At 41.0% G+C, this 24,858-nt stretch overlaps 1 protein-coding gene across 2 annotated transcripts in view; it reads left to right on the forward strand.

Annotated features, from left to right (window-relative positions):
* Window positions 1–670: 670 nt before the first annotated feature.
* Window positions 671–24,858, forward strand: part of AIG1 (androgen induced 1) — a 281,622-nt gene continuing 257,434 nt past the window's right edge. The window contains exons 1-2 of one of the 2 annotated variants that reach the window (XM_053592199.1): window positions 673–906; window positions 1,030–1,395. In XM_053592199.1, the coding sequence (XP_053448174.1) occupies window positions 766–906; window positions 1,030–1,032 (144 nt within the window). In that variant the 5' untranslated portion in view covers window positions 673–765 and the 3' untranslated portion in view covers window positions 1,033–1,395. Of the gene's footprint in view, window positions 907–1,029; window positions 1,396–24,858 lie in introns of those variants that run through there. The other variant, XM_053592198.1, reaches the window with a different exon arrangement.

Genomic DNA, 24,858 nt, shown 5'->3' on the forward strand with positions numbered 1-24,858 from the left:
AGTCGCACACACGTGGGTTTTACATGATTGTTTTAAAGCTGAACTCAGAAACAATTATTCGACACGCCTTTTTAAATAGCTTTTTATGGATATACCTCTTGTCCAAAGCTCATGTGTTATAAAGATACGTTAATAACCTCCTGTAGAAAAGCGCTCTGAGAGCGGAATGTACAGGGAGTCTGATAACCATGGACAGTCGCCTGTCACCACTAAAACTCCTACGGGGCCCGAACACAGCAAGCCACAGCCCGCGCTCGCCTTTACACCCCACGGTCACACTCCTCCTGCCCGGTCCCTCTCGGGGTCCCCGCTCCGGGCCCAGCACAGCTACCCCAGGGCGCGCGGCCACCAGTTCCCGTCCACCCTGGGGTCACCGCGTCCAGTCCCCGGTTCCCGCCCCCGCTCCCAGCCGCGCCGCCTCCCGGAGCTCGGCGCGCACTTCCCGCGCCCGGGTCACACCCCGAGGCCGCCCGTCCACTCCCGGGACGCCCACGCAGCCCCCGGGGCCCGGCCGGCGCAGGGGCAGAGCCGCGGGAATGACGACAGAGGTGACGCCGCGCCGCCCGGCTGCTCCGCGGCCCCGGCGAGTCCCCGCCCGCCCGGTGGCCCGTGCGCTCGCGGCCGCGTCCGTCCCGCAGGGCGCGCGCCCCGCCCCCGCCCCGCCCCGCGCCCGCCGCGCCCCGGTTCCCAAGGCGCCCGCCCCCGCGCGCCCGCAGCCCGTGCCCCTCCTCCACGCCGCTCCGCCCGCCCAGGCCTGTGGCGAACATGGCGCTTGTCCCCTGCCAGGTGCTGCGGGTGGCCATCCTGCTGTCCTACTGCTCTATCCTGTGCAACTATAAGGCCATCGAAATGCCCTCGCATCAGACCTACGGAGGGAGCTGGAAGTTCCTGACGTTCATTGATCTGGTAAGGCCGTGCCCTCCCCTCTCCCGCGCGCCCTGCACCCGGTACCAGTGGGTGTTCGTGGGTGCGCGAGCACCGTCGCGCGTGCGCGCCTGCAGCACCCACCCTGTCTCGCCTTTTCCCCAGTGATTGCGTCTAACGGCTTGGCCACCCCCGCGGAGGCACATCCAGAACCACCCACCGTTACCTGGTGGCTGGGGGACCAGTGGAGGTGGGGCGCAGCCAGGTGGTGGGGTGTTTGCAGGGGGACGCAGAACTGCTTCTAAGAGATGACACGGGAAGATTCTTCACCTAACAAAAGCGTCCGACGACCTTGACCATGAATGGCCTGAGACCCATTCGCTCTCAAGGTGCTTCCCAGAGCACCCGCCGTGGGATAAACTTGAAGCACCTGAAGGAAGCTGGGTATTGTCTAGTTATTTGGCGCTTCACCCGAAAAGACCCAAATCCTCTCCCTAAAGGAGAGAAAACACCTAATAAAGTCATTTTTGCATCTGTTTTTTGCCCATTGTCAGTAATTTACACCAGCTTTCCCCCCAGAAAACATTAGGTAAGAGAGAATTTCAAAATTATAAGTTTGCATAAGCAGCTCCTCTGTTGGCACAGTATGCTAGTCTTGACAGGTGCAGGTTGTGGCAATTATTTTTAAAGCTTATATACTCTGACACTAAAAGAGTTCCCGCAGAGAATTAGAACATGGTATAAAGTCCAAGGATGAGTGGCTGGACCTGGGAACTATAGGGGGAAGATAGGGTTCACTCACACACTAAAGGGTTATCAGGAAGAGGGTCAAAAGAAAAGCTGTGAAGTTCTAGAGAACCCTGTTAGAGAAAATGTAGAACCAATTCCAAGATCATAGACAAAGTTGGCTCCTCTAACAAGATGGTAATCTCTTTTGTTGAGTTCATTTTGATGAAGAGAACTTGATACCTGGTTTAAGATATGTCCAATGATTTAGGATCTTGCAAAAAAAAAATGCAGAGGCTTTTCGTTTAGAAACAACGCCTAATTATTTGCATTATATTAAATATTTTCAGAGAGGAATTTAAATTCTTTTCCCAACAGTCTCCAAACTGTGCACATAACTTGAGACACACAAAACTTTCTGGGGCCTAAGAGTGTTGCAAGAGTTTCAAGTTTCAGATCCTCAACTTCCACCTCTATCTTGAAACTAATCTGCCTCTGAACAGGCATAATGCCTGCCAGTTGTCTTTCTTTTTTATTAATTAATTAATTTATTTTTTGCAGTTTTTGGCTGGGTCTGGCTTTGAACCCACCACCTCCGGCATATGGGGCCAGCACCCTACTCCTTTGAGCCACAGGCGCTGCCCGCAGTTGTCCTTTCTTATTCCCCATTCATCCAAGTGGGAAGCACGTGACAAGGGTCTGTACTGCATTTTTCTTTCTGTTCCTTTTAGCATTCAGAAGATAGAGGGCTGTCACTAGGACTATCTTCATACTTGATTGAAAAACGAAGTTGGAGTTGTTTTGACAGAAAGTCTTCTTGGGTTGATGGCTTGTCAATGAGAATTGGCTTTGCCAATTATTTTATTTAGCAGACATTTTCCAGGGAATGAGCTAAACGAGGTTCTGATACATATGTATATAAAGATAAAGCAAGTATACCCTATATACACCATCACAAAGCATGTCCCTTTTTACCAAGTGTTTAAACTCATGTAAAGATGTTTAGATGCTATTTAAAAATATGTGCATAAATTTTCAGAATTCTTTTAGGGGCTCTGTGAGCAAAACTTCGTTTGGATGACAGCCTATTTCATTCCTAAGTCAGATCTCATGGAGAGCTGACCCATTTGAGAGTTGCCAAGGAGCCATACTGAGCTAAAATACTGACTGAGCTGCTACCAAAGCCAGAGCTATTGGTCCCTACCATAAACAGCTCTCAGCAGCACCCTTGCAGAAGATGCTGTATTTTGGCATAAGAGCAAGGGAGCAGAAATCAAGGGTGTTGGCTAACCTGAGAAACATCTGTTTCCCACATTCACAATGCTTACTGCATGTTAAAATAGAAGGCTCACTAGAAACAATATACCTCTCATAACCTTTGTGTGACATGAAATTGTAGTAGAATCAATTTGATATGTTTGTTGTACAATTTATATCTTAGGATTTGGTGATTGGACTTGCCTATTTTATATAACACTGATCACCATAAATACTTTTTTGTATCCCAGAGTTCAGACAATACATTCAAATTTAAAACTTTTACTTTGTTTCATATTTAATTCCAGTCTGTATAGGGCCCTCAGCCAATCCTTTGAACTTTTTACTCTGTGGCTCTTGATAGAAATATAATAATTATCTTTAACCAAGAGTTCCTATGAGAGTATGTCAAAAATATATGCATGAGAACACTCATGCAAAGTGCTATTCTTTTTATTATTCAAGATTTAAAGTCCTCAGAGCTTAAGCATTGTACAGCTGTTTAAACAACCAACCTGTCAATCCTTGGTAATGGCATGAGAAGATTAAGCTACTATAATTTGGCCATTTAACTTTTCTTTATGTTAAGAAAACCCAGTAAACTTTATTACCTAGTGCCTTATACAATTTTAATGATTCTGAGTTTATTGGTGTAATTTTGGAAGAAGGTTAACTTCTCAGAATTTTAATAAGAAGGCCCTTTTTCTAGCCAGTTGGATTGCAGAGAGTCAGGGCATTTATCCTGATGGCCACAGTTGGGTTCCATGTTCCATAGCGTCAGTTACCAGCATGTGAGTCCGGATTCTCAGGCTACACATATCCAGGAACACATGGATATGTGTAATGTCTGTTCCAGCTGTGTTCTCTTTTTCTAGCAATGAAAAACTGTAAGAAATTTGAACTGCTATTGGGAAACGCAAATTAGTAAATGGAAAAAGAACACTGGCTTGGTTTGGTAGGCAGAGTAATGAACCCCCAAAGACGTCCACATCATAATGCCTGTGCCTTGTGACTATGCTAAGTTACATGGCAAAGGGAAATCAAGATTGCAGATGGAATTACTAATCAACTGACCTTAAAATAGGGATATTATCCTGGATTATCCAATTGGGCCCAGGATAATTACAAGAGTCCTTAAAAATGAAATAGGAAAACAGAAGAGACAGCTGGCGGAAGATGCAACTGGAGAGAACAGTCACAGAGAGATGCACCAGTGCTGGCTGTGAAGTGAAGGAGGGGCCACGGGAACGTGGAGGGTGTCTAGAAGCTGGATGCCTCGGAGGTTTAAAGTTCTAAAGTCTAGAACTTCTCCCCTAGTGCTTCTTGGAGGAATACAGCCCTTTTGAAACCTTGGTTTTAGCCCAGCGAGACCTCCTTCTGACCTCCAGAATTGTAAAATAATAAATTTGTGTTGTTTATGCCACGGCATTTATGATAATTTGTTACTACAGTAATAGAAACTTGTACACCTAGCTTTAAAGCCTCTGACCTAGAAAAAAAAAAGACAACCTGTTTTTATACTTACATAAAATAAGTTCAGTGATTCAGCTAGTCTTATATGTGTACTTGATAACTGGTTAATTTTAGCTTTAACCACGATAGAGGCATTGCCTACATCTATGGAAGTATGCAGAGGAGATGCACACACGTGTATTAGTCTGTATGTATAAAAATGGGCATTATGAGAATCTCTAAAGATGGAACAACATTGGAAAACGAGGTCTTTCCTTTACTGTGAGGTATTTCAGAAACTATTGTTATGTAACATGCCAGGCCATGGGAAGGAATACTCTTAACTGGAAATAAACTGGAAAGAAAGGAAATTTAAGCCGATCGATCTTCAACTATTTCCTTAGTGTCACAGCTGGTGAATTTTCTTCCCATGATGCACTATTAATTCACTTATTCACTCGCTAGATGATAATTCTCCAAGTTACATAATAATTGATCCCAAATAAAAAGGAGGCAGCAGAATAAAATCAGCATAAATAAAAGAAAAAGGCAACTGTAGTGGTTGGAGGATGATAGGTGTTTAGTCAAAGTTTGAATAAATGGAAACTTTCTCTTTCGAATGATATTCTTTTCTTGTTATCCCCAAATCATCCAGGGTAATAGCAATTAAAAAAAAATCATCAACCACTGGTGGTGCCTGTGGCTCAAGGAGTGGGGCACTGGCCCCATCTATCGGGGGTGGCGGGTTCAAGCTCGGCCCCGGCCAAAACTGCAAAAAAAAAAAAAAACATCAACCACAACCGTATTTAATTATATAGGGTACACTTATTATTTTTAAGGCTTATATACTTCTGATATATAGGGTAGACCAGGTGTCCTCAAACTTTTTAAACAGGGGGCCAATACTTTGTCCCTCAGACTGTTGGAGGGCCGGACTATAGTTTTAAAAAAACAACAACTATGAACAAATTCCTATGTACACTGCACCTATCTTATTTTGAAGTACAAAAACAAAATGGGAACAAATACAATCATGCCGCCTCATGTGGCCCACAGGCTGCAGTTTGAGGACCCCGGGATAGACCGTCTAACAAATGAGTCAGAATCAAGTTGTTTGAAAATCATGAACTGGACATCTGTTATATAAAACTTGATATTGGATTTATGACTTCTGGATTTTTAAAGACTGAAACAGAGTGAACCAGAGGTCTGGCTAGCTCATTTGCTCTAGTTTGTGGCACTCACTGTTTAGAGAGTCATCATTTCCTAGTGCTGTATCATGCTCATTATATCTGATGCCTCACTTGTCATTCATCCATTGACAGATTGTCCTGGTTAGACCCTGCCTTCTGCAAGTGGGAGCTGAGAACCAGCAGGATCAACTTTCTCTGGGAGCCTGTTAGACACGTGGCATCCCCAGCTCCACCCCAGATCTTCTAAGTCAGAATCTGCATTTTAATAAGATCATTAGATGATTCCCAGAGACATTCTAGTTTAATAAGTGCTGCTCTCGGCCACACTGATTTTGTGTTGTACTTTAATATGGAACAGCTGTAGGACCCAGCCTTAATATAGTCTGGCTACTTTCAGAATGTACTTAAGGTGACTTTCACTGTGACATAATTCAAAACATGTGAAAAACGACAGCTTGAAAATAAAAGAAAAAGATATGTATCAGATATCAGAGATGAGTTAGTTATTGCAATTGAGAAATAAATTTAGAAAATCTTCAGGGCATTCAAGGCAAAAAAGGATGAATAGCATTATCCCTGGTGCTGGAATAAAGGAAGCATAACAATTTATCAGGAAAAATAAAGTTCTTTCCAGGCACTGACCTTTCAAGGTTATTTATTACTCAGATCCTTTTATAAACAACATCAGGTAGCAAAGTAGATAATGCCTTAGACTGGTTTTTAGCAGAATATATAGACATATTCTTATAGTTGATATTTCTTACATGATGGTTTTATGAAATCCAAAGGCATGGTCTTATGTTTTGGCTGTGTAATGTAGAAGTTGAAGGTAATATAATCTAGATACTTATTTTTTATTATCTAAATCCGAATTGCAAAAGAATTTAAGAAAACCACAGAGGGAGCGGGATAAATAAAGGCTCAGATGTGGAAAAGCTTGGAGTGTTCAAAAGCAGGAAATGGTCAGTATACTTACTTGGAGGGTTCAATTTTTGCATTTAGACATGCTGAGCATTTTTGACATTTAAAAAAATGGTAAAATCAACTGCATAAGTATACTGAACTTTACATTCAAGATATTCTTATGTTTACTTATATACATATAATAAAATATATTCTTGATTCTAGTTCATGGCTTAATTTTATTTATTTATTTATTTAATAGAGTGGCGTCATAACTCACAGCAACCTCCAACTCTTGGGCTCAAGTGATCCTCTTGCTTTAATTTTTTTATTTTTAGTAGAGACGGGGTCTTGCTTTTTGCTCAGGCTGGTTTCGAACTCGTGAGCTCAAGCCGTCGACCCACCTCGGCCTCCCAGAGTGGTAGGATTACAGACATGAGTCACTGTGTCCGGCCCATGGCTTAATTTTAAATAGGAAATAAAATATCTTGAAAAAAGATTCTGTGTGTCCTTACATAACTACAGCACTTAGTTTTGCCAGTCAAAGCCACACAGTGCCATGTGAAGGCCAATAGTTCATTGACTACTCAGAAAACAAAATTAGGTGCATTTTTATTTGTTTTTTAGTTTTGGGCTTTTTTTTGGATGTTACACAAAGAGGGTGAAACTGCGAATTTTTTTCTTTAGGAAACTCAGATTTGACTCTAAAATGTGCACACAAACTTGAAGGATTAAAATTAAATTCTTCCCAGGGGAAGAATTGTGAGGATAATGCTTTGCTTAAATCCTCTTCGCCTTCTTTGCACGTGTTTCTTTTGGATTAGACATGAAAGAGGGGCCTGGTTTTGTTGGGGTGGGGGAAATGGTCGATGATATCATCACCCATTCCTTCTCTCAGTTGCAAATGCAAATTACAGAAAGTCATCTGACCGCTGGTTGAGGTCACTTCTTTCCCCATCCCTCCTATTCCCTCATGTCTGGTATAACATTTAGCAAAATTGGTAACTACTCTTGAGGGTTTTCATTTGTTTCTCTGTGTTCTCCTGAAGTGTCATGTGTTTCTGTGGAAGCTTGAACAATAGTATGGTTTTCCACATTGAATCAGATGTTCATGTGATCTAAGCATGCTTGGAAAAATCTCACTGCTTAGGATTATTCTGTAACAATATCACTTTCTTTTGTGCTGCCTGTGGCTGAACAGTTAGAGTTCACTTGCTACCTGCAGGGTCATCCCCTCTGAATGCAGTGAGAACAGAGTTCCCTGTGAAAGTAAGACGCCCCTTGATCAGATCCCTCATAGGAGGGATCAAGATATGGGGTGAAAACATGGATTCTAAAAAGTCAGATAATGCTCCAGTCTCTTCATACTGACTTATATTTAGTCCTGCAAGGATGTGTTATAATTTCAAAAGCAATGCAGATTCATTATAGAAAATTTGCACAATACAGGAAACTATAGGAAAGAAAATATATTTCATCTTAATTCTCCCTAATTTTCTCGCATCTTAACATTTTAAAGGTGGTATTTATTTTGGAACTTTATGCACATACAGAAACTCACATACAGCGTTAGACTGCATTATAAATATGTGTACATATATATTTGTGTGTGTATGTAGATTACATAAAAATCATATTCTTTATAAAAATTATTTTTAAATGACAGTCATCCAGAGATACAAATATTAGTATCTTGATATTTTTCTTTTTAGTCATATGTGTACCTTTTTAAAAAACAAATGTGATATATACATATAGTTTTTATCAATGTATTTTTTTTTTTTTTTTTTTTTTTGTAGAGACAGAGTCTCACTGTACCGCCCTCGGTAGAGTGCCGTGGCGTCACACGGCTCACAGCAACCTCTAACTCTTGGGCTTACGCGATTCTCTTGCCTCAGCCTCCTGAGCAGCTGGGACTACAGGCGCCCGCCACAACGCCCGGCTATTTTTTGGTTGCAGTTTGGCCGGGGCTGGGTTTGAACCCGCCACCCTCGGCATATGGGGCCAGCGCCCTACTCACTGAGCCACAGGTGCCGCCCTTATCAATGTATTTTTAATTTGTGTACACCAACGTTTAATCTTTTTGGTGCATAGTTTTATAAGTTTTGACAGATGCACAAAATTGTGTAACTACCACCACAATCACCTAAAAACATTCCTAGCTATTGCCTCTTTATAATCAAACCCTCACCTGAATCTTTTTTTTTTTTTTTTGAAACAGTCTCACTGTGTCACCCTCGTAGAGTGCTGTAGCATCACAGCTCACAGCAACCTCAAACTCTTGCGCTTAAGCGATTCTCTTGCCTCAGCCTCCCAAGTAGCTGGGACTACAGTTGCCCACCACAATGCCAGGCTATTTTTTTAGTTGTAGTTGTCATTATTGTTTGGGCCCCGGGCTGGGTTTGAACCTGAAAGCTCCGCTGTATGTGGCTGGCAACCTAGCTGCTGTGTCGCAGGTGCTGATCCTCCTTGCCAGAATCTTACCCGTTATGGATTTGTCTCTGTAGTTTCACCTTTTCTAGAAAAATATACAAGTGTGTCTTTGAGTCTGGCTTTTTATTTTTCATTTAGCATAATTATTTCAGATTAATCTATGTTGTTGTGTGTATCAGCTATTTATTCCATAAATATCGGTGAGTACCAGTCCATGGTACTGAAGTCCTGCAGATTGTTTATTCATTCATGAGTTGAAGTACATTTGAGGTTTTTTTCAGTTTAGGAGAAAAACATTAGGAGAAAAACATTTGCATGCAAACTTTCTTGTGAACATCAATTTTCATTTTTACTGGGTATGTCCCTAGGAATGGGATTTCTGGCCACACGGTAAGTATATGTTTGACTATATTAAGAGAACACCAAACTGTTTTCCAGAGTGTCGGGGCCATGGTGCATTGCCACCAGCAGTGTGTGATGGTTCTACACTTTGGAACTCACACGTTATGTCTTTCTCAGTTCACGGTGTTGTCAATTTTTCTTTGATTTCAGCTATTCTGAGAAGTGTGTCGTGGTATCTCGTTGTTGTAATATGAGTTTCTCTCGTGACTAATGATGTTAAGTATCTTCCTTGTGCAATTTCATCTCATTCACACACATGTAAACATGCGCACACACATATATCTTCTTTGTAAAGTGTCCATGGAAATATTTTTGGTTTTTCCTATTAAGCTTATTTATTATTATGTCAATAAAAGTTCTTTGTCAATTATGTGATTTGGAAACATTTTCTCCCTGTCTTTGGTTGATCTTTTCATTTCATTAGTAGTTTTCCTCCAGAGCAAACATTTATTAACTTGATAACATCCTATTTATGGAGTTTTTCTTTATGGAACATGCTTTTGATGTTATATTGAAGAACTCTTTGTCTAGCACAGGGTCATGAAGATTTTCTTTTACGTTTCCTTCTAGAGGTTTTATATTTCAGGTTTTACATTTTGTTCCATGATACTTTTTTTTATATTATGTGAAAATATTCAGCATCATTGAATTACCTTGGCACTTGTGTCAAAAATCATTCGTTACATTTGTGAGTCAGTTTTTGGACTCTGTTCTATTTCACTGATATGACTGTTGACAGTAGTAAGTCTCAAATAGAGATAGTGCGAAACCCTCCAACGTTGTTCTTCAATATTTGTTTAGGCTACTCTAATGACATTTTCCTTCTGTTTTAATTTTAGAATAATCTTGTCAATATGCTGTTGGGACTTTCGAGTAGGATTTCATTGTATCTATAGAACAATTTGGGGAAAACTGACGTTCTAACTGTATTTATTTTCTAGCCCAAAGACTTGACATATCTTTATTTCTTTCATTTGTGTTTTGTAGTTTTTAGCATGTAACTCACGCACATATTTTGTTAGATTTATACCTAATTATTTTATTCTGTATTTTAATTATTATAAGTGGTACTTTTAAAAGTTATCCTTATTACTAACCTTTTTCTTAGTTTGTGTTGCTATTGCAGAATACCACATCCTAAGCAATTTTTAAAGAATATAGATTTACGTCTTATAGATCTGGAGGCTGGGAAGTCCAAGAACATGGTACTGGCATCTGGTGAGGGCTTCTTTGCTCCACCATGACAGGCAGAAGGCATCACAGGGCAAGGAAAGTCTCTGAGAGTGAGCCCAACTGGCTTTTATAACAGATCCATTCTTGAGATAACTAGTCTACTCCTATGGTAATTCATTAGTCCAGTAACCAACTGGTCCATGAATCCATGAATCCATGACTTAGTCATCTCTAAAAGGAACACTTAATACTGTTCCCTTGGGGATTAATTTTCAACATGACTTTTTGTGGACACAAGCATTCAAACTGCAGCAACTCTTTTATATTTAATTGACATTTTTATTGAGATTCACATCCCTTGTAAGCAATACAGACAGATCCTATATAGCTGTGATTCCCAACCCTGAGGCCGCAAACTGGTACCAGTCCACCGTGTGTTAGGAACCAGGCTGCACAGCAGGAAGTGAGCAGTGAGTGAGCCAGTGAAGCTTCATCTGTAGCTGCAAGCTGCTCCCTGTCACTGGCATCACCACCTCAGCTCCTCCACCTGTCACATCAGTAGCTGCATTAGATTCTCATAGGAACACTGAACCCCACTGTACACTGCACATGCCTGGGATCCGTGTTGGTGTGGTCCTTATGAGAATCTAATGCCTGATGATGTGACGTAGAGCTAAGGTGGCGATGCCCGTGTTTGCGAGCAGCTGCCAGTACAGATCATCATGACAGGGTTGACTGCACAGAGAACATCATCAATCTGTTGCTTGCAGACTCATATCCAAACCCTCTCAGGCAGTGGCAAGTGACAAACTGCATCTGGTGGCAGGCTTTAAGTCAGAATCTGACCATCTAATCGCAGGGAAAACAAGTTCAGAGTACCCACTCATTCTTCATTATGGTGACTTACATAATAGTTCCATTATGTATTCCAAAGTGATGATAATAGAAATAAAGTGCACAATAAATGGAATGCTCTTGAATCATCCCCAAACCACACCCCCTCGCCAATCCATGGAAAAATTATCCTCCATGAAACTGGTTCCTGCTGCCAAGAAGGCTGGGGATGCTGCTATATAGACCCAGTTTTCCCCAGTAGTTACATCTTGTAAACCTATAGGATGGTATCACAACTGGGATATTGATAATGAAACAGTCAAGATATGGAAGCTTTCCATTACCACAAGGATTCCTGGTGTGGCCCTGTTGACATGCCACCTTCTCCCTCTGTCCCATCCCTGAACCCTGGTGTTCATTGATCATTGTCTATTTCTATCATTCTGTCATTTTAAGAATATTATCTAAATGGGATAATACAAATAGGACTGTAGGACTGCCTCTTTTTCACCCAGGATAATTTCCTGAGGGAATCATCTGAGGTGCCATACATATCGGTGGTTGTTCTTTATTATCGCTGAGTGGTATTTCATGGTACGAATGAGCCATAGTTCGTTTAGCCACTGAGCCATTAAAAGACATTTGGATTGCTTCTCGTTTGGGACTATTATAAATACAGCTGCTATGAGCATTTAGGCACAGTGTTTTGTGTAACCATAAGTTTTTATTTTTCTGGCATAAATACCCAAGAGGGCAATTGCTGAGTAATATGATTGTTGCAATTTTAGTTTCAAAAGAAGCTACGGAATTGTTGTTCAGAACTATTTTACATCACTACCAGAAATGTGTGATACAGAGTCCTCTGATTCTCACCACTTTATGTCGTATTTTTTTTTTTTTAGTCGTTTTGATTGGTGCGTAGTGACATCACATTGTGGTTTTAATTTGAATTTCTTTAATGACTAATGATTTCCATGCGCTTATTCACCATCTTTAGTGAAACAAATTGTATTATTTTGTTAAATTTTACTTTCTGGTTGTTTATTGTTATCATGTAGAGACATTCGATTTTTCCATATTGACCTTATATCCTATGATTTTTCTAAACTTGTTTATTCTAGGAACTTGGTTGTGGTTCCCTAGAATTTACTTTTTTGTGTGTAAACAATCATGTCACCAAAAATAGGGACATTTTTATTTCTTCCTTTCCAATCTTCTTTCCAGTTTTTATTTCTTTTTAATGGTTTATTGTATTGGTTGAGACTTACAGTATGATTTTGAATAAATCTGGTGAGAGCAGATATCTTCACCTTATTCCTTTCTTAGGAGGAAAACAGTCCGTCTTTTGCAGTGAAGTCTGATGTTAGTGCCAGGCATTTGTTTGTTTTGGTACCTGCCTTTTATTAGTTTGAGTGGGATTCTGTCTATTTCTAGTTTTGTGAGAGGTTTAAAAAAAAACAAACAAACCGGGCAGCGCCTGTGGCTCAGTCGGTAAGGTGCCGGCCCCATATACCGAGGGTGACGGGTTCAAACCTGGCCCCGGCTGAACTGCAACCAAAAAATAGCCGGGCGTTGTAGCGGGCGCCTGTAGTCCCAGCTACTCGGGAGGCTGAGGCAAGAGAATCGCTTAAGCCCAGGAGTTAGAGGTTGCTGTGAGCTGTGTGAGGCCACGGCACTCTACCAAGGGCCATAAAGTGAGACTCTGTCTCTACAAAAAAAAAAAAAAAAGCAAACCATAAATGGATGTTGAATTTTGTTATGTGCTTTAACTGTGTCTACTTCTATATAGCTTTTATTAATTTTTTTTAATTCTTTTAAAAAATAAATTTTATTGTGTATATTTAAGGGATACAACATGATTTCCTGGGACACATATAGAAAGCAAAAGAGTTACAAAGAGTGAGGCAAATTATGCCCATTATCTCACATAGTTACCAATTGTTTGGTTTTGTGGCCGGAGCATGTATCCAAAATATGGTACAGTGGTAACAATGCAGTGTCCCTGTTGTATGTAGATCGCTAGACTTGTTCACCCTGCAGTTTGCTGCTTCGTATCCTCTCACCTTCATGTCCCCATGTCCTCCCCCACCCCTGCTCCTGCTAATCATGTTTTGTTCTCTATCTCTGTGTATTTGATCAATTTTTAGATTCCACATGTAAGTGAGATCATGTCATACTTGTCTTTTTTTGTCTGACTTATTTTGCTCAGCATAATGTCCTCCAGACTCCAACATGTTGTGGCAAATGGCAAGATCTCATTCTTTCTTACAATTGAGTAACATTCCACTGTGTATATAGGCCACGGTTTCTTCATCCATTTATCCGTTGGCAGACGCTTAGGTTGTTTGCATATCTTGGCTATTGTGAACAGTGCTGCAGTGAATGTAGTAGTTCCGACGTCATCTTGAGTGGTTATTTCATTTCCTTTGGGTATATCTCCAGAAGAAGGATTGCTGGCTCTTATGGTAGCTCTATTTTTATTATTTATTAATTTTTTTTACTGTTGGGGATTCATTGAGGGTACACAGAACCAGGTCACAATGATTGCTTTTGCGAGCTCACAAAGGGAAGGTGGGGTGGGGGGGGGGAGGCGAACAAGTGGGTGTGGTACACCTTTGGGGGGCAGGCACAATTATTTTTAATTTATTTAGAAAACTCTATACTGTTTTTTGTAATGACTGTAGCAGTCTACATTCCCACCCACTGTGTACAAAGGTTTCTCCACACCCTTGCCAACATTTGTTATCTTTTGACTTTTTGATAACAGCCATCTTACTGGGTAAGAGGTGGTTATCTCATAGTGGTTTTGATTTGCATGTCTCTGCCAAATAATGATATTTAGCACCTTTTCATATGACTATTGGTGATTTTTATGGCTTGGGAGAAGTGTCTATTCATATTCAGGTTTTGGGCCCATATTTTTACTGTTGTTTTTTTTTTCCCCCACTACTGAGTTGTATGAGTTCTTTATAAATTTCAGCTATTAACCCCTTAATCACATACATGATTTGCAAATAGTTTTTCTCAGTTTGTGAGCTGCTGTTTCACTGTGTTGATCATTTCCTTGGCTGTGCAGAGATTTTTTAGTTTGATGTAGTCCCATTTATTTATTTTTGCTTTTATGGAGTGAACTTTTATAATAGTCCAAAAATCATTGCTAAGGCTTTTACTTTTAGCTTATCTACATAGAAGTATGTAGGGTGAGTTTTTGTAGAAAACATATAACTCATAGTTTCTTTTAGGTTTATTTTTTATTTTGTTACTTTAGAATATTATGGGGGTACAAATGTTGTGGTTATGAATTGTGTTTGTACAGCCTGAGTCAAAGTTATAAGTGTGTCCATTTTCCAGATAGTGTGTGCTGTACCCGTTAGGTGTGAATCTACCCTTCCCTTCCTGCCTCCTTCCACCTTCTTGTTTTCCATTGAATTTTACTATCAAATGTACACATGGATGTTGATCAGTTAGTTCCAATTTAATAGTGAGTATATGTGGTTTTGTTTTTCCATTCCATTTTTTTTTTTTAGACAGAGTCTTACTTTGTTGCCCTTGGTAGAGTACTGTGGTGTCATAGCTCATAGCAAACCCAAAGTCTAGGGCTTAAGCAATTCTTTTGCCTCAGCCTCCCAAGTAGCTGGGACTACAGGAGCCTGCCACAATGCCTGGCTATTTTTAGAGATGGGGTCTTGCTCTGGTTCAGGCTGGTCTCGAACTCGTGAGCTCAGGCAATCAACCCACCTCAGCCTCCGAGAGTTCTGGGATTACAGGCGTGAGCCACAATGCCCAGCCTTATTTTTTCTATTCTTGAGATACTTCATTTAGGAGAATGGCTTCCAGTTCCATCTAAGTGGTTACAAAAGTATTCGTTCGCCATTTTTTTTTGGCTGAGTAGTACTTATATACATATGCCACATTTTATTAATCCATTCATGTACTGATGGGCACTTGAATTCATTCCACATCTTTGTGATTATGAGTTGTGCTGCAATAAACATTCAAGTGCACATATCTTTTTTATGAAATGACTTTTTTTCCTTTGGGTAAATACTCAACAGCAGGATAGCTGGATAAAATGGTAGGTCTACTTTTAGTTCTTTGAGGAATCACTGTGTGACTTTTGCATTGAATATTTTTGAAATTTAATTTGATAATCTCTAATCTCTAATAGATACCATCTATATTCAATGCAATTATTAAAGTGGGTGGATTTAGGTGTAAATCCTAAATGTAGGAAGTATCATTTGTTTTCTATTTGTTATCCTGTCCCCATAGGAATGGAAGAATCCTGGCTTCTTCTTGATTATTTGAATAGTTTTTAGTACTTCATTTTAATTTGTCTTTTGGGCGTTTGTATATACCTCTTCGAATTCTTATTTTAGTAGTTGTTCTGGGGTTTACCATATACATATCTAGCTTTGCGTCATCTACTTGGAGTGAATAGTTTACTACTCCAAGTAAAACAGATCAGCCTTGTCACTTTACCCTTCCCACTATATGAGATAGTTATCATATTTATTACATTTGCATAAATGGAAAACCTCATAAGTAATGTTATAATTTTTGCCATTAACAGTAAAATACATTAAAAACTTGGTAGAATAAAGTAGTCTATTATATTTACTCAGATATTTGCCATTTTTGTTGCTATTTTCAGTTCCTTTTTTTCTTTATTAAATCATAGCTGTGTGCATTAATGTGATCATGGGGCATCATACACTTGTTTCATAGACCGTTTGACACATTTTCATCACTCTGGTTAACATAGCCTACCTGGCATTTTCTTAGTTATTGTGCTAAGACATTTACATTCCACATTTACTAAGTTTCACATATACCCTTGTAAGATATTTTCAGTTCTTATGTTAATATTTCTCTCTGGTGTCATTTCACTTCAGCCTAAGAATTTATTTTAGCATTTTATCATAAGGTGGATACCTCCTGCAACAAATTCTCTTAGTTTTCCCTTCGCCTGAGAATACCTTTATTTTGCTTGTACTCCTGAAGGATACTTATGCTGTATAAAAAGTTCTGGTTAACAGTTTTTTTTTTCTTTCATTACTTGAAAGATGTTTGTCACTGTCATCTGGCCACCATGGTTACTCTTGAAAAACATGCAGTCATTTAAACCATGGCTCTCTTGAATGTAATGTGCTGTTTTTCTGAGTTGCTTTTAATATTTTTTTCCTTATCTTTGGTTTTCCTCTGTCTGATTATGATGTGTCTGAGCATAGTTGTATGAGTTTATCTTGATGGAGGTTCGCTGAGCTTCTTAAATCTGTAATTTTATATCTTTCACCCAATTTGAGACGTTTTCAGCCATGATTCCTTCAAATATCCCTTCTGTCAGACCTTTTGATTATTGTCTCACAGGTTGCTGAGGACTCTTTTTTTCAATCTTTTTTTCTCTGTTCTTTAGGTTCTGTAATTTCTATTGCTGGATCTTCAAATTCACTGACTCTTCTCATTGTCATCTGTTAAATACATGTTGCTATGGAGCCCATCCAGTGAATTTCCATATTTCTGATATTATATATTCCAGTTCAAAAATGTCCCTCTGTTTCCATTTTGTAATTATTATTTCTCACAATCAGTTTCTATCTTTCATTCATTTCAATGGTGTTCACCTTTAGGGGATTGTTGAAGAGCTTCTCTAAATTCTGCCTGCTAATTCCAACATATGGACCATTTGGGGGCTGGCATCTGTTCATTGTCTTTTCTCTGTAATATTGGTCCAACTTTGCTGGCCGTTTGTATGTCAAGTTTTTTTGGATTATACTCTGAGCATTTTGAATGTTCTGTGGCAAGGCTCTGGGTCCTGTTAAAATTCTACGGAGAATGTTGATTTTGTTTTTCGTATGAGCAAGTGGTGAACCAGGTTAGGTTCAGACTTCATGTGCTGTGTCATGGAGGTTCTCCGAGCTTGCACCAACCAGGCTGGTCTGGAACTTGTGCACTGGTTGACATTGCCATTCAGCTTAGTCCGGAACTTGTGCGCTGGTTGACGTTGCCATTCAGCTTAGTCCGGAACTTGTGCGCTGGTTGACGTGGCCCTTCAGCTTAGTCCGGAACTTGTGCGCTGGTTGACGTGGCCATTCAGCTTAGTCCGGAACTTGTGCGCTGGTTGACGTGGCCATTCAGCTTAGTCCGGAACTTGTGCGCTGGTTGACGTGGCCATTCAGCTTAGTCCGGAACTTGAGCGCTGGTTGACGTGGCCATTCAGCTTAGTCCGGAACTTGTGCGCTGGTTGACGTGGCCATTCAGCTTGGTCCGGAACTTGTGCGCTGGTTGAAGTGGCCATTCAGCTTAGTCCGGAACTTGTGCACTGGTTGACGTGGCCATTCAGCTTAGTCCGGGACTTGGGTACTAGTTGATGTGGCCATTCAGGTTAGTCTGGAACTTGTGCACTGGTGGACGTGGCCATTCAGCTTAGTCTGGAACTTGTGCGCTGGTTGACGTGGCCATTCAGCTTAGTCCAGAACTTGTGCGCTGGTTGACGTGGTCATTCAGCTTAGTCCGGACTTGTGCACTGGTGGACGTGGCCATTCAGCTTAGTCTGAAACTTGTGCGCTGGTTGACGTGGCCATTCAGCTTAGTCCAGAACTTGTGGGCTGGTTGACGTGGTCATTCGGCTTAGTCCGGACTTGTGCACTGGTTGACGTGGTCATTCAGCTTAGTCCGGACTTGTGCACTGGTTGACGTGGTCATTCAGCTTAGTCCGGACTTGTGCACTGGTTGACGTGGTCATTCAGCTTAGTCCGGACTTGTGCGCTGGTTGACGTGGCCATTCAGCTTAGTCCAGAACTTGTGCGCTGGTTGACGTGGCCATTCAGCTTAGTCTGGAACTTGTGCACTGGTTGCCATGGCCATTCAGGTTAGTCTGGAACTTGTGCCCTGGTTGACGTGGTCATTCAGCTTAGTCTGGGACTTGTGCACTGGTTGACGTGGCCATTCAGCTTAGTCCGGAACTTGTGCGCTGGTTGACGTGGCCATTCAGCTTAGTCTGGAACTTGTGCACTGGTTGCCGTGGCCATTCAGCTTAGTCTGGAACTTGTGCACTGGTTGACGTGGCCATTCAGCTTAGTCCGGAACTTGTGCGCTGGTTGACATGGCCATTCAGCTTAGTCCAGAACTTGTGCGCTGGTTGACGTGGTCATTCAGCTTAGTCCGGAACTTGTGCGCTGGTTGACGTGGCCATTCAGCTTAGTCCGGAACTTGTGCGCTGGTTGACGTGGTCATTCAGCTTAGTCTGGAACTTGTGCGCTGGTTGACGTGGCCATTCAGCTTAGTCTGGAACTTGTGCGCTGGTTGACGTGGCCATTCAGCTTAGTCTGGAACTTGTGCGCTGGTTGACGTGGCCATTCAGCTTAGTCTGGAACTTGTGCACTGGTTGCCATGGCCATTCAGCTTAGTCTGGAACTTGTGCACTGGTTGACGTGGCCATTCAGCTTAGTCCGGAACTTGTGCACTGGTTGACATGGCCATTCATCTTGGTCCGGAACTTGTGCACTGGTTGACGTGGTCATTCAGCTTAGTCTGGAACTTGTGCGCTGGTTGACGTGGCCATTCAGCTTAGTCCGGAACTTGTGCGCTGGTTGACGTGGCCATTCAGCTTAGTCTGGAACTTGTGCACTGGTTGCCATGGCCATTCAGCTTAGTCTGGAACTTGTGCGCTGGTTGACGTGGCCATTCAGCTTAGTCCGGAACTTGTGCGCTGGTTGACGTGGCCATTCAGCTTAGTCTGGAACTTGTGCGCTGGTTGACGTGGCCATTCAGCTTAGTCTGGAACTTGTGCGCTGGTTGACGTGGCCATTCAGCTTAGTCTGGAACCTGTGCGCTGGTTGACGTGGCCATTCAGCTTAGTCTGGAACTTGTGCACTGGTTGCCATGGCCATTCAGCTTAGTCTGGAACTTGTGCACTGGTTGACGTGGCCATTCAGCTTAGTCCGGAACTTGTGCGCTGGTTGACATGGCCATTCAGCTTGGTCCGGAACTTGTGCGCTGGTTGACGTGGTCATTCAGCTTAGTCCGGAACTTGTGCGCTGGTTGACGTGGCCATTCAGCTTAGTCCGGAACTTGTGCGCTGGTTGACATGGCCATTCAGGTTAGTCTGGAACTTGTGCACTGGTGGATGTGGCCATTCAGCTTAGTCTGGAACTTGTGCGCTGGTTGACGTGGCCATTCAGCTTAGTCCAGAACTTGTGTGCTGGTTGACGTGGTCATTCAGCTTAGTCTGGACTTGTGCACTGGTGGACGTGGCCATTCAGCTTAGTCTGAAACTTGTGCGCTGGTTGACGTGGCCATTCAGCTTAGTCCGGAACTTGTGCGCTGGTTGACGTGGTCATTCAGCTTAGTCCGGACTTGTGCACTGGTTGACGTGGTCATTCAGCTTAATCCGGACTTGTGCACTGGTTGACGTGGTCATTCAGGTTAGTCTGGAACTTGTGCACTGGTTGCCATGGCCATTCAGCTTAGTCTGGAACTTGTGCACTGGTTGACGTGGCCATTCAGGTTGGTCCGGAACTTGTGCCCTGGTTGACGTAGTCATTCAGCTTAGTCTGGAACTTGTGCGCTGGTTGATGTGGCCATTCAGGTTAGTCTGGAACTTGTGCCCTGGTTGACGTGGCCATTCAGCTTAGTCTGGGACTTGTGCGCTGGTTGACGTGGCCATTCAGCTTAGTCCGGACTTGTGCACTGGTTGACGTGGTCATTCAGCTTAGTCCGGACTTGTGCACTGGTTGACGTGGTCATTCAGTTTAGTCCGGAACTTGTGCCCTGGTTGACGTAGTCATTCAGCTTAGTCTGGAACTTGTGCGCTGGTTGATGTGGCCATTCAGGTTAGTCTGGAACTTGTGCCGTGGTTGACGTGGCCATTCAGCTTAGTCTGGGACTTGTGCACTGGTTGACGTGGCCATTCAGGCTAGTCTGGAACTTGCACTGGTTGATGTGGCCATTCAGCTTTGTCTGGGACTTGGGTACTGGTTGACGTGGCCATTCAGGTTAGTCTGGCACTTGTGCGCTGGTTTACATGGTCGTTCAGCTCTTGAAGCCTCTTCTGTGCTTGGTTCGCTCTGTCCTGGCATCCCAGGACTTCGTCAGTGCGTACACAGAATTACGGGCTGCCCATTTCAGTTCTTCCCTCTGTGATTTCTTTCATCCTTCCTCACTTTCAGATGCCCTTTTCTTGGTTCCTCTGTCCAGAAAGATGCAGTCCTCTCAGAATTTTAGCCCCCGTTCTGTCATGCAGTCGCACGTTGGAGATGCCTTCACAGTGAGGCAGCAAGAGAAAAGAGAGGAAGAAGCAAATATACTTCCTCTACGCTCTTCACAAAAATGGCCTCTTTTTTTCTAGTTCTTCTGTCCAGAGAGATGGGTTTTCTTGGGGTTTTAGATACTCATGCTAATAAAAAAAATGGGTGTACAATCTCTAAATCTTTAGCATGCAGAAGGCTTTTTCCCAGTCCATGGGCTGGAAAGAAGGGGCTTCTCCTGGAGTTTCTGCTGTTGGTGCTTACTACACAGTTCCAGGATACGACCTGCACTCAGGTCAGTTCTTGGGGGAAAATGGAGAGTAAAAATCCACAGACTTCCCCTCATGGGTCCTTATTCTTTTTCACTTTAGTTCCCAATGCACTTGACTTTGTGTACTTTTCAAAGTCTTCAGGTGGTTGCTTTTTGTATTCTGTTCAGAGGTTCTAGTTGTCAGTGGGAATGACAGTCTGTATCCAGCTTTCTCCATTTGGACTGGCACCAGAAATAGCCTACATATGGTTTTAATGCCTGTTTTTTTACATTTGAAATATCTTTTAAACATTTTTCCATGCCATTATACATTCCTCCATAACATCATTTTTAATAATGGCATATTTCTTCATAGGGGTGTTTATATTGATTATATTAGGGAATATAAGAATAAATCTTTACATACTGTAATTATTTTCTTATGACAAATACTTAGAGGCAGAATTGTTCTACTTGCAGTCTTTAAGACAGTATCTTAACTTTAAATCAGTTTATACTCCCTCAAGACTTGGAGTACTGATTTTTCTATATTCTTGCAAATTAGAGTAGAATAGAATGGAATGGAATAGGTAAAAAAAATGCCCATGATCACTCAAACTGCATAAACCTCACAATTTCCTGTCCAGCAGATACATTGGAAATCTTTCACCATGTATCTTATAAATGCGAGTGACGAGCTGTTTATGACTTGATATTTATAAAACTCAGTGGTATTAGGCACACTTAATTTGGGCTCATAAATATTTGAGTCAAGCATGAATCTCTCGGTGCCTAGAGCATTCTAATTAGGATATAATTGACATGGCTGAAGAGAGCAGGAATGGTTTTCTGTGTATGGCAATCATGGGTCTACTCATGCATTCTGTTCATCTTACATTCGAGTTGCACTTGAGCTTTGTGTGGAGTGATTTATTAAGTCCAATTTGCAGAGTTGGCCCCTCAACATTATGAGTCTGAGCAAAGTGCACACATATTTGCTATAACACTACACATCCCTTTGTAATTATAATTACACAACCTAGGTATTTTTAAAACAGACCTATGAACATTAAAAATCCAGTAATAGAATGGGAAGATGTCCTCTTTTTATTTATAGTAAGACATTCTATGCCAGAACAGAGCACCTCTGTATCAGCCCAAGTCCTGGCATAGAAGAGAGATGGTGCTATCAGTGTGGGTAATTTGAATAAGTTTAATGGAGGAACCATTTACAAGTACAGGAAGAGTGTTGTGATCACAAAATATACCACAAAACCTGTAGGCTACCAACTGGGGGCTGGCTACCACTGCCAGGCCCGGAGCAGTGACTTCTGGTGCTTATCCAGTGAGCAGTGTCCCTCGAGGGTGGGAGTGAACAAAACAAAGACCTGGGGTTCCTTTTCTTTCTCCAGTTTCTGGCCAGTACTCCTCATTAGTTAAAGCCTACCAAAAGTCAAAGGGTAAAAATGCTTCCTTATGCAATGAACGAAGATCTACCAAAGTGAATATATAAGAAAAAATTACTGAATTGAAATCTACCACTAATGTGTTCAGAAGACTACTGCTAATTTGCAACTAATTGCGTATGATGAAGGAAACATTTGTTTCACAAAGTATTTATTTATAGTTGAATATACGAAAGGATGATTCTTACTATATGGCTCCTTAGCAAAACATACTACCAGTTTATTGGAGAATTATATGCAACATATTATGAATCTATTAATATCTATCATATTATATACCTGTTATATATATATATTTGTTATAGCATAACTGATAAGTGCTTGGGCTTATCTCAGCTTTTCCATCTACAAGCTGTCTGACTCAGGGCAAATGTGTTGCCTTCTCTAAGGCTTAATGCTTGTGCTTTGTTTGTTTCATTTGTTGCACAGGAATGATAATAGTACCTATCACATAGGGTTGTTGTGCTATTTCAGTGTTATATATTAATTTCATAATCAAATGCCTGGCACATATTAAATGTTACATTGAATAAATTTTATCTATTATTATTCTAATTGTTACACACATACTGGTGACAAGGTACAGGAAACAAGAGTTGAGAGGACTCTGGTCATTTTAAGCTGAAATTAATTGCTTAACTAAGTATAGTATTCAGAAAACATAGAGAGTTCATTGATTAAGCACACAGGCCCTGGACTAAGACCTTGTGGGTTTGTAGCCTAGTTGGGACTTTGACTATTTCCTAGACAAAACTTCTCTGTTCATCTGCTCTGTGCCTTCATTTTTTCATCTGAAAATTGGGAATAAAATACAAATAGATGTAGATCTATAGGTCTAAAAGATATTTATAAATTGTTCATATACAATGGAAAGCATGAAAATTTACATTAATGTCAGAACTTTAGAATTTATAGTCAGTCTGTTTTCAGAATCTGAAAGAATATTCCCCCAAAAGTCAGAGCTAGTGAAATTGTTTTCTAATACTGGCATACCTTGGAGATACTGCGGGCTCTGTTCCAGACCACAGCTATAAAGTGAATATCACAATAAAGTGAATCATTTGAATATTTTGGTTTCTCAACAAATATAAAAGTTATGTTTACACTATACTGTGGTCTATTAAGTGTGCATTTCATAATATCTGAGAAAAAAACAATGTACATGTCTAAGTAAGAAATAATTTATTGCTAAAAAATGCTAATGATCATCTGAACCTGCAGTGAGTCAGAATCTTTTAGCTTGTGGAAGATCTTGCCTTGATATTGATGGCTGGTGACTGAAGGCCGGAGGTGGCTGCTGAAGTTTGGGATAGCTGTGGTACTTTTCATAAAATAAGATGGCAGTGAGTTTGCTACTATTGATTAACTAATTCTTTCATCAAATATTTCTCAGTAGCATCTGATGTGGGTATGTTAGCATTTCACCCATAGAATGTTTTCAAAATTGCAGTCAGTTCTCTCAAACCCTTCTGTTGCTTTATCAACTATCTTATGTAATATTCTAAATTGTTTGTTGTCATTTCAACAGTGTTCATAGCAGTGTTCATAGCATCTTCATCAGGAGTAGATTCCATTTCAAGAAGCCACTTTCTTTGCTCAAGCTTAGGAAGTGCCTCATCTGTCTAGTTTTATCATGAGATTACAGTAATTCAGTCACATCTGCAGGCTGTTCCTCTACTTCTGGTTTTCTCTCCTGTTTCTACCATATGTGCAGTTACTCTCTGCACTGAAGTCTTGAACCTCTCAAACCCATCCATAAGGGTTGGAATCAGCTTCTTCAAAACTCCTGTTACTGTTGATATTTTGACCTCTCTACTCACAAATCATGAATGTTCTTAATGGTATCTAGAATAGTGAATCCTTGCCAGGAGTTTTAAAATTTTATTTTCCCAGATCCATCAGAGAAGTCACTATCTATGATAGGTATGACCTTATGGCATGTATTTCTTAAATGATAAAACTTGAAAGTTGAAATTACACCTTGATATGTGGGCTTCAGAATGGATATTATGTTTGCAGGAATTAAAACAACATGAATCTTGTTGTATATCTCTGTTAGGGGTCTTGGGTGACCAGGTGCATTGTCAATGATCAGTAATATTTTGAAAGGAATCTTTTTTCTACCAGTAGGTCTCAACAATAGCCTTAAAATGTTCAGTAAACCATGCTGTGTTTGTTTCTACTAAGAAATCTAAATTTCTTATGCTTACTTTAAAGAGCTCACCCAGTCAGACTGCTTCCCTTCTTGCTTCTCGTTCACTGTATTGTCACCCACACTTTCTTGTTCCATTTATAAAGCACAAACGGAATAGATTTGGCATCCTTCTTAAGGGCCGTTGAATTTTCAGAATAGTAAATGGGCATTGGCTTCAACTTAAAGTCACCAGCAAGCTGCCCATAACAAGAAAATCAGTCTATCCTTTGAAGCCTTGAAGTTAAGCATTGATTTTTTTTCTTTCTACCTATGAAAGCCCTAAATGGCATCTTCTTCCAATAGAACAGTGGTTCTCAACCCCTTTGGGGGTCTCCTGCATATCAGATATTTACATTACGATTCATAAAAGTAGCAAAATTACAGTTATGAAGTAGCACCGAAAATAATTTTATGGTTGGGGTTCACCACAACATGAGGAACTGTATTAAAGGGGCGTGGCATT

This window comes from Nycticebus coucang, chromosome 5, assembly GCF_027406575.1.
Source record: "Nycticebus coucang isolate mNycCou1 chromosome 5, mNycCou1.pri, whole genome shotgun sequence".
Classification (NCBI taxonomy): Eukaryota; Metazoa; Chordata; class Mammalia; order Primates; family Lorisidae; genus Nycticebus; species Nycticebus coucang.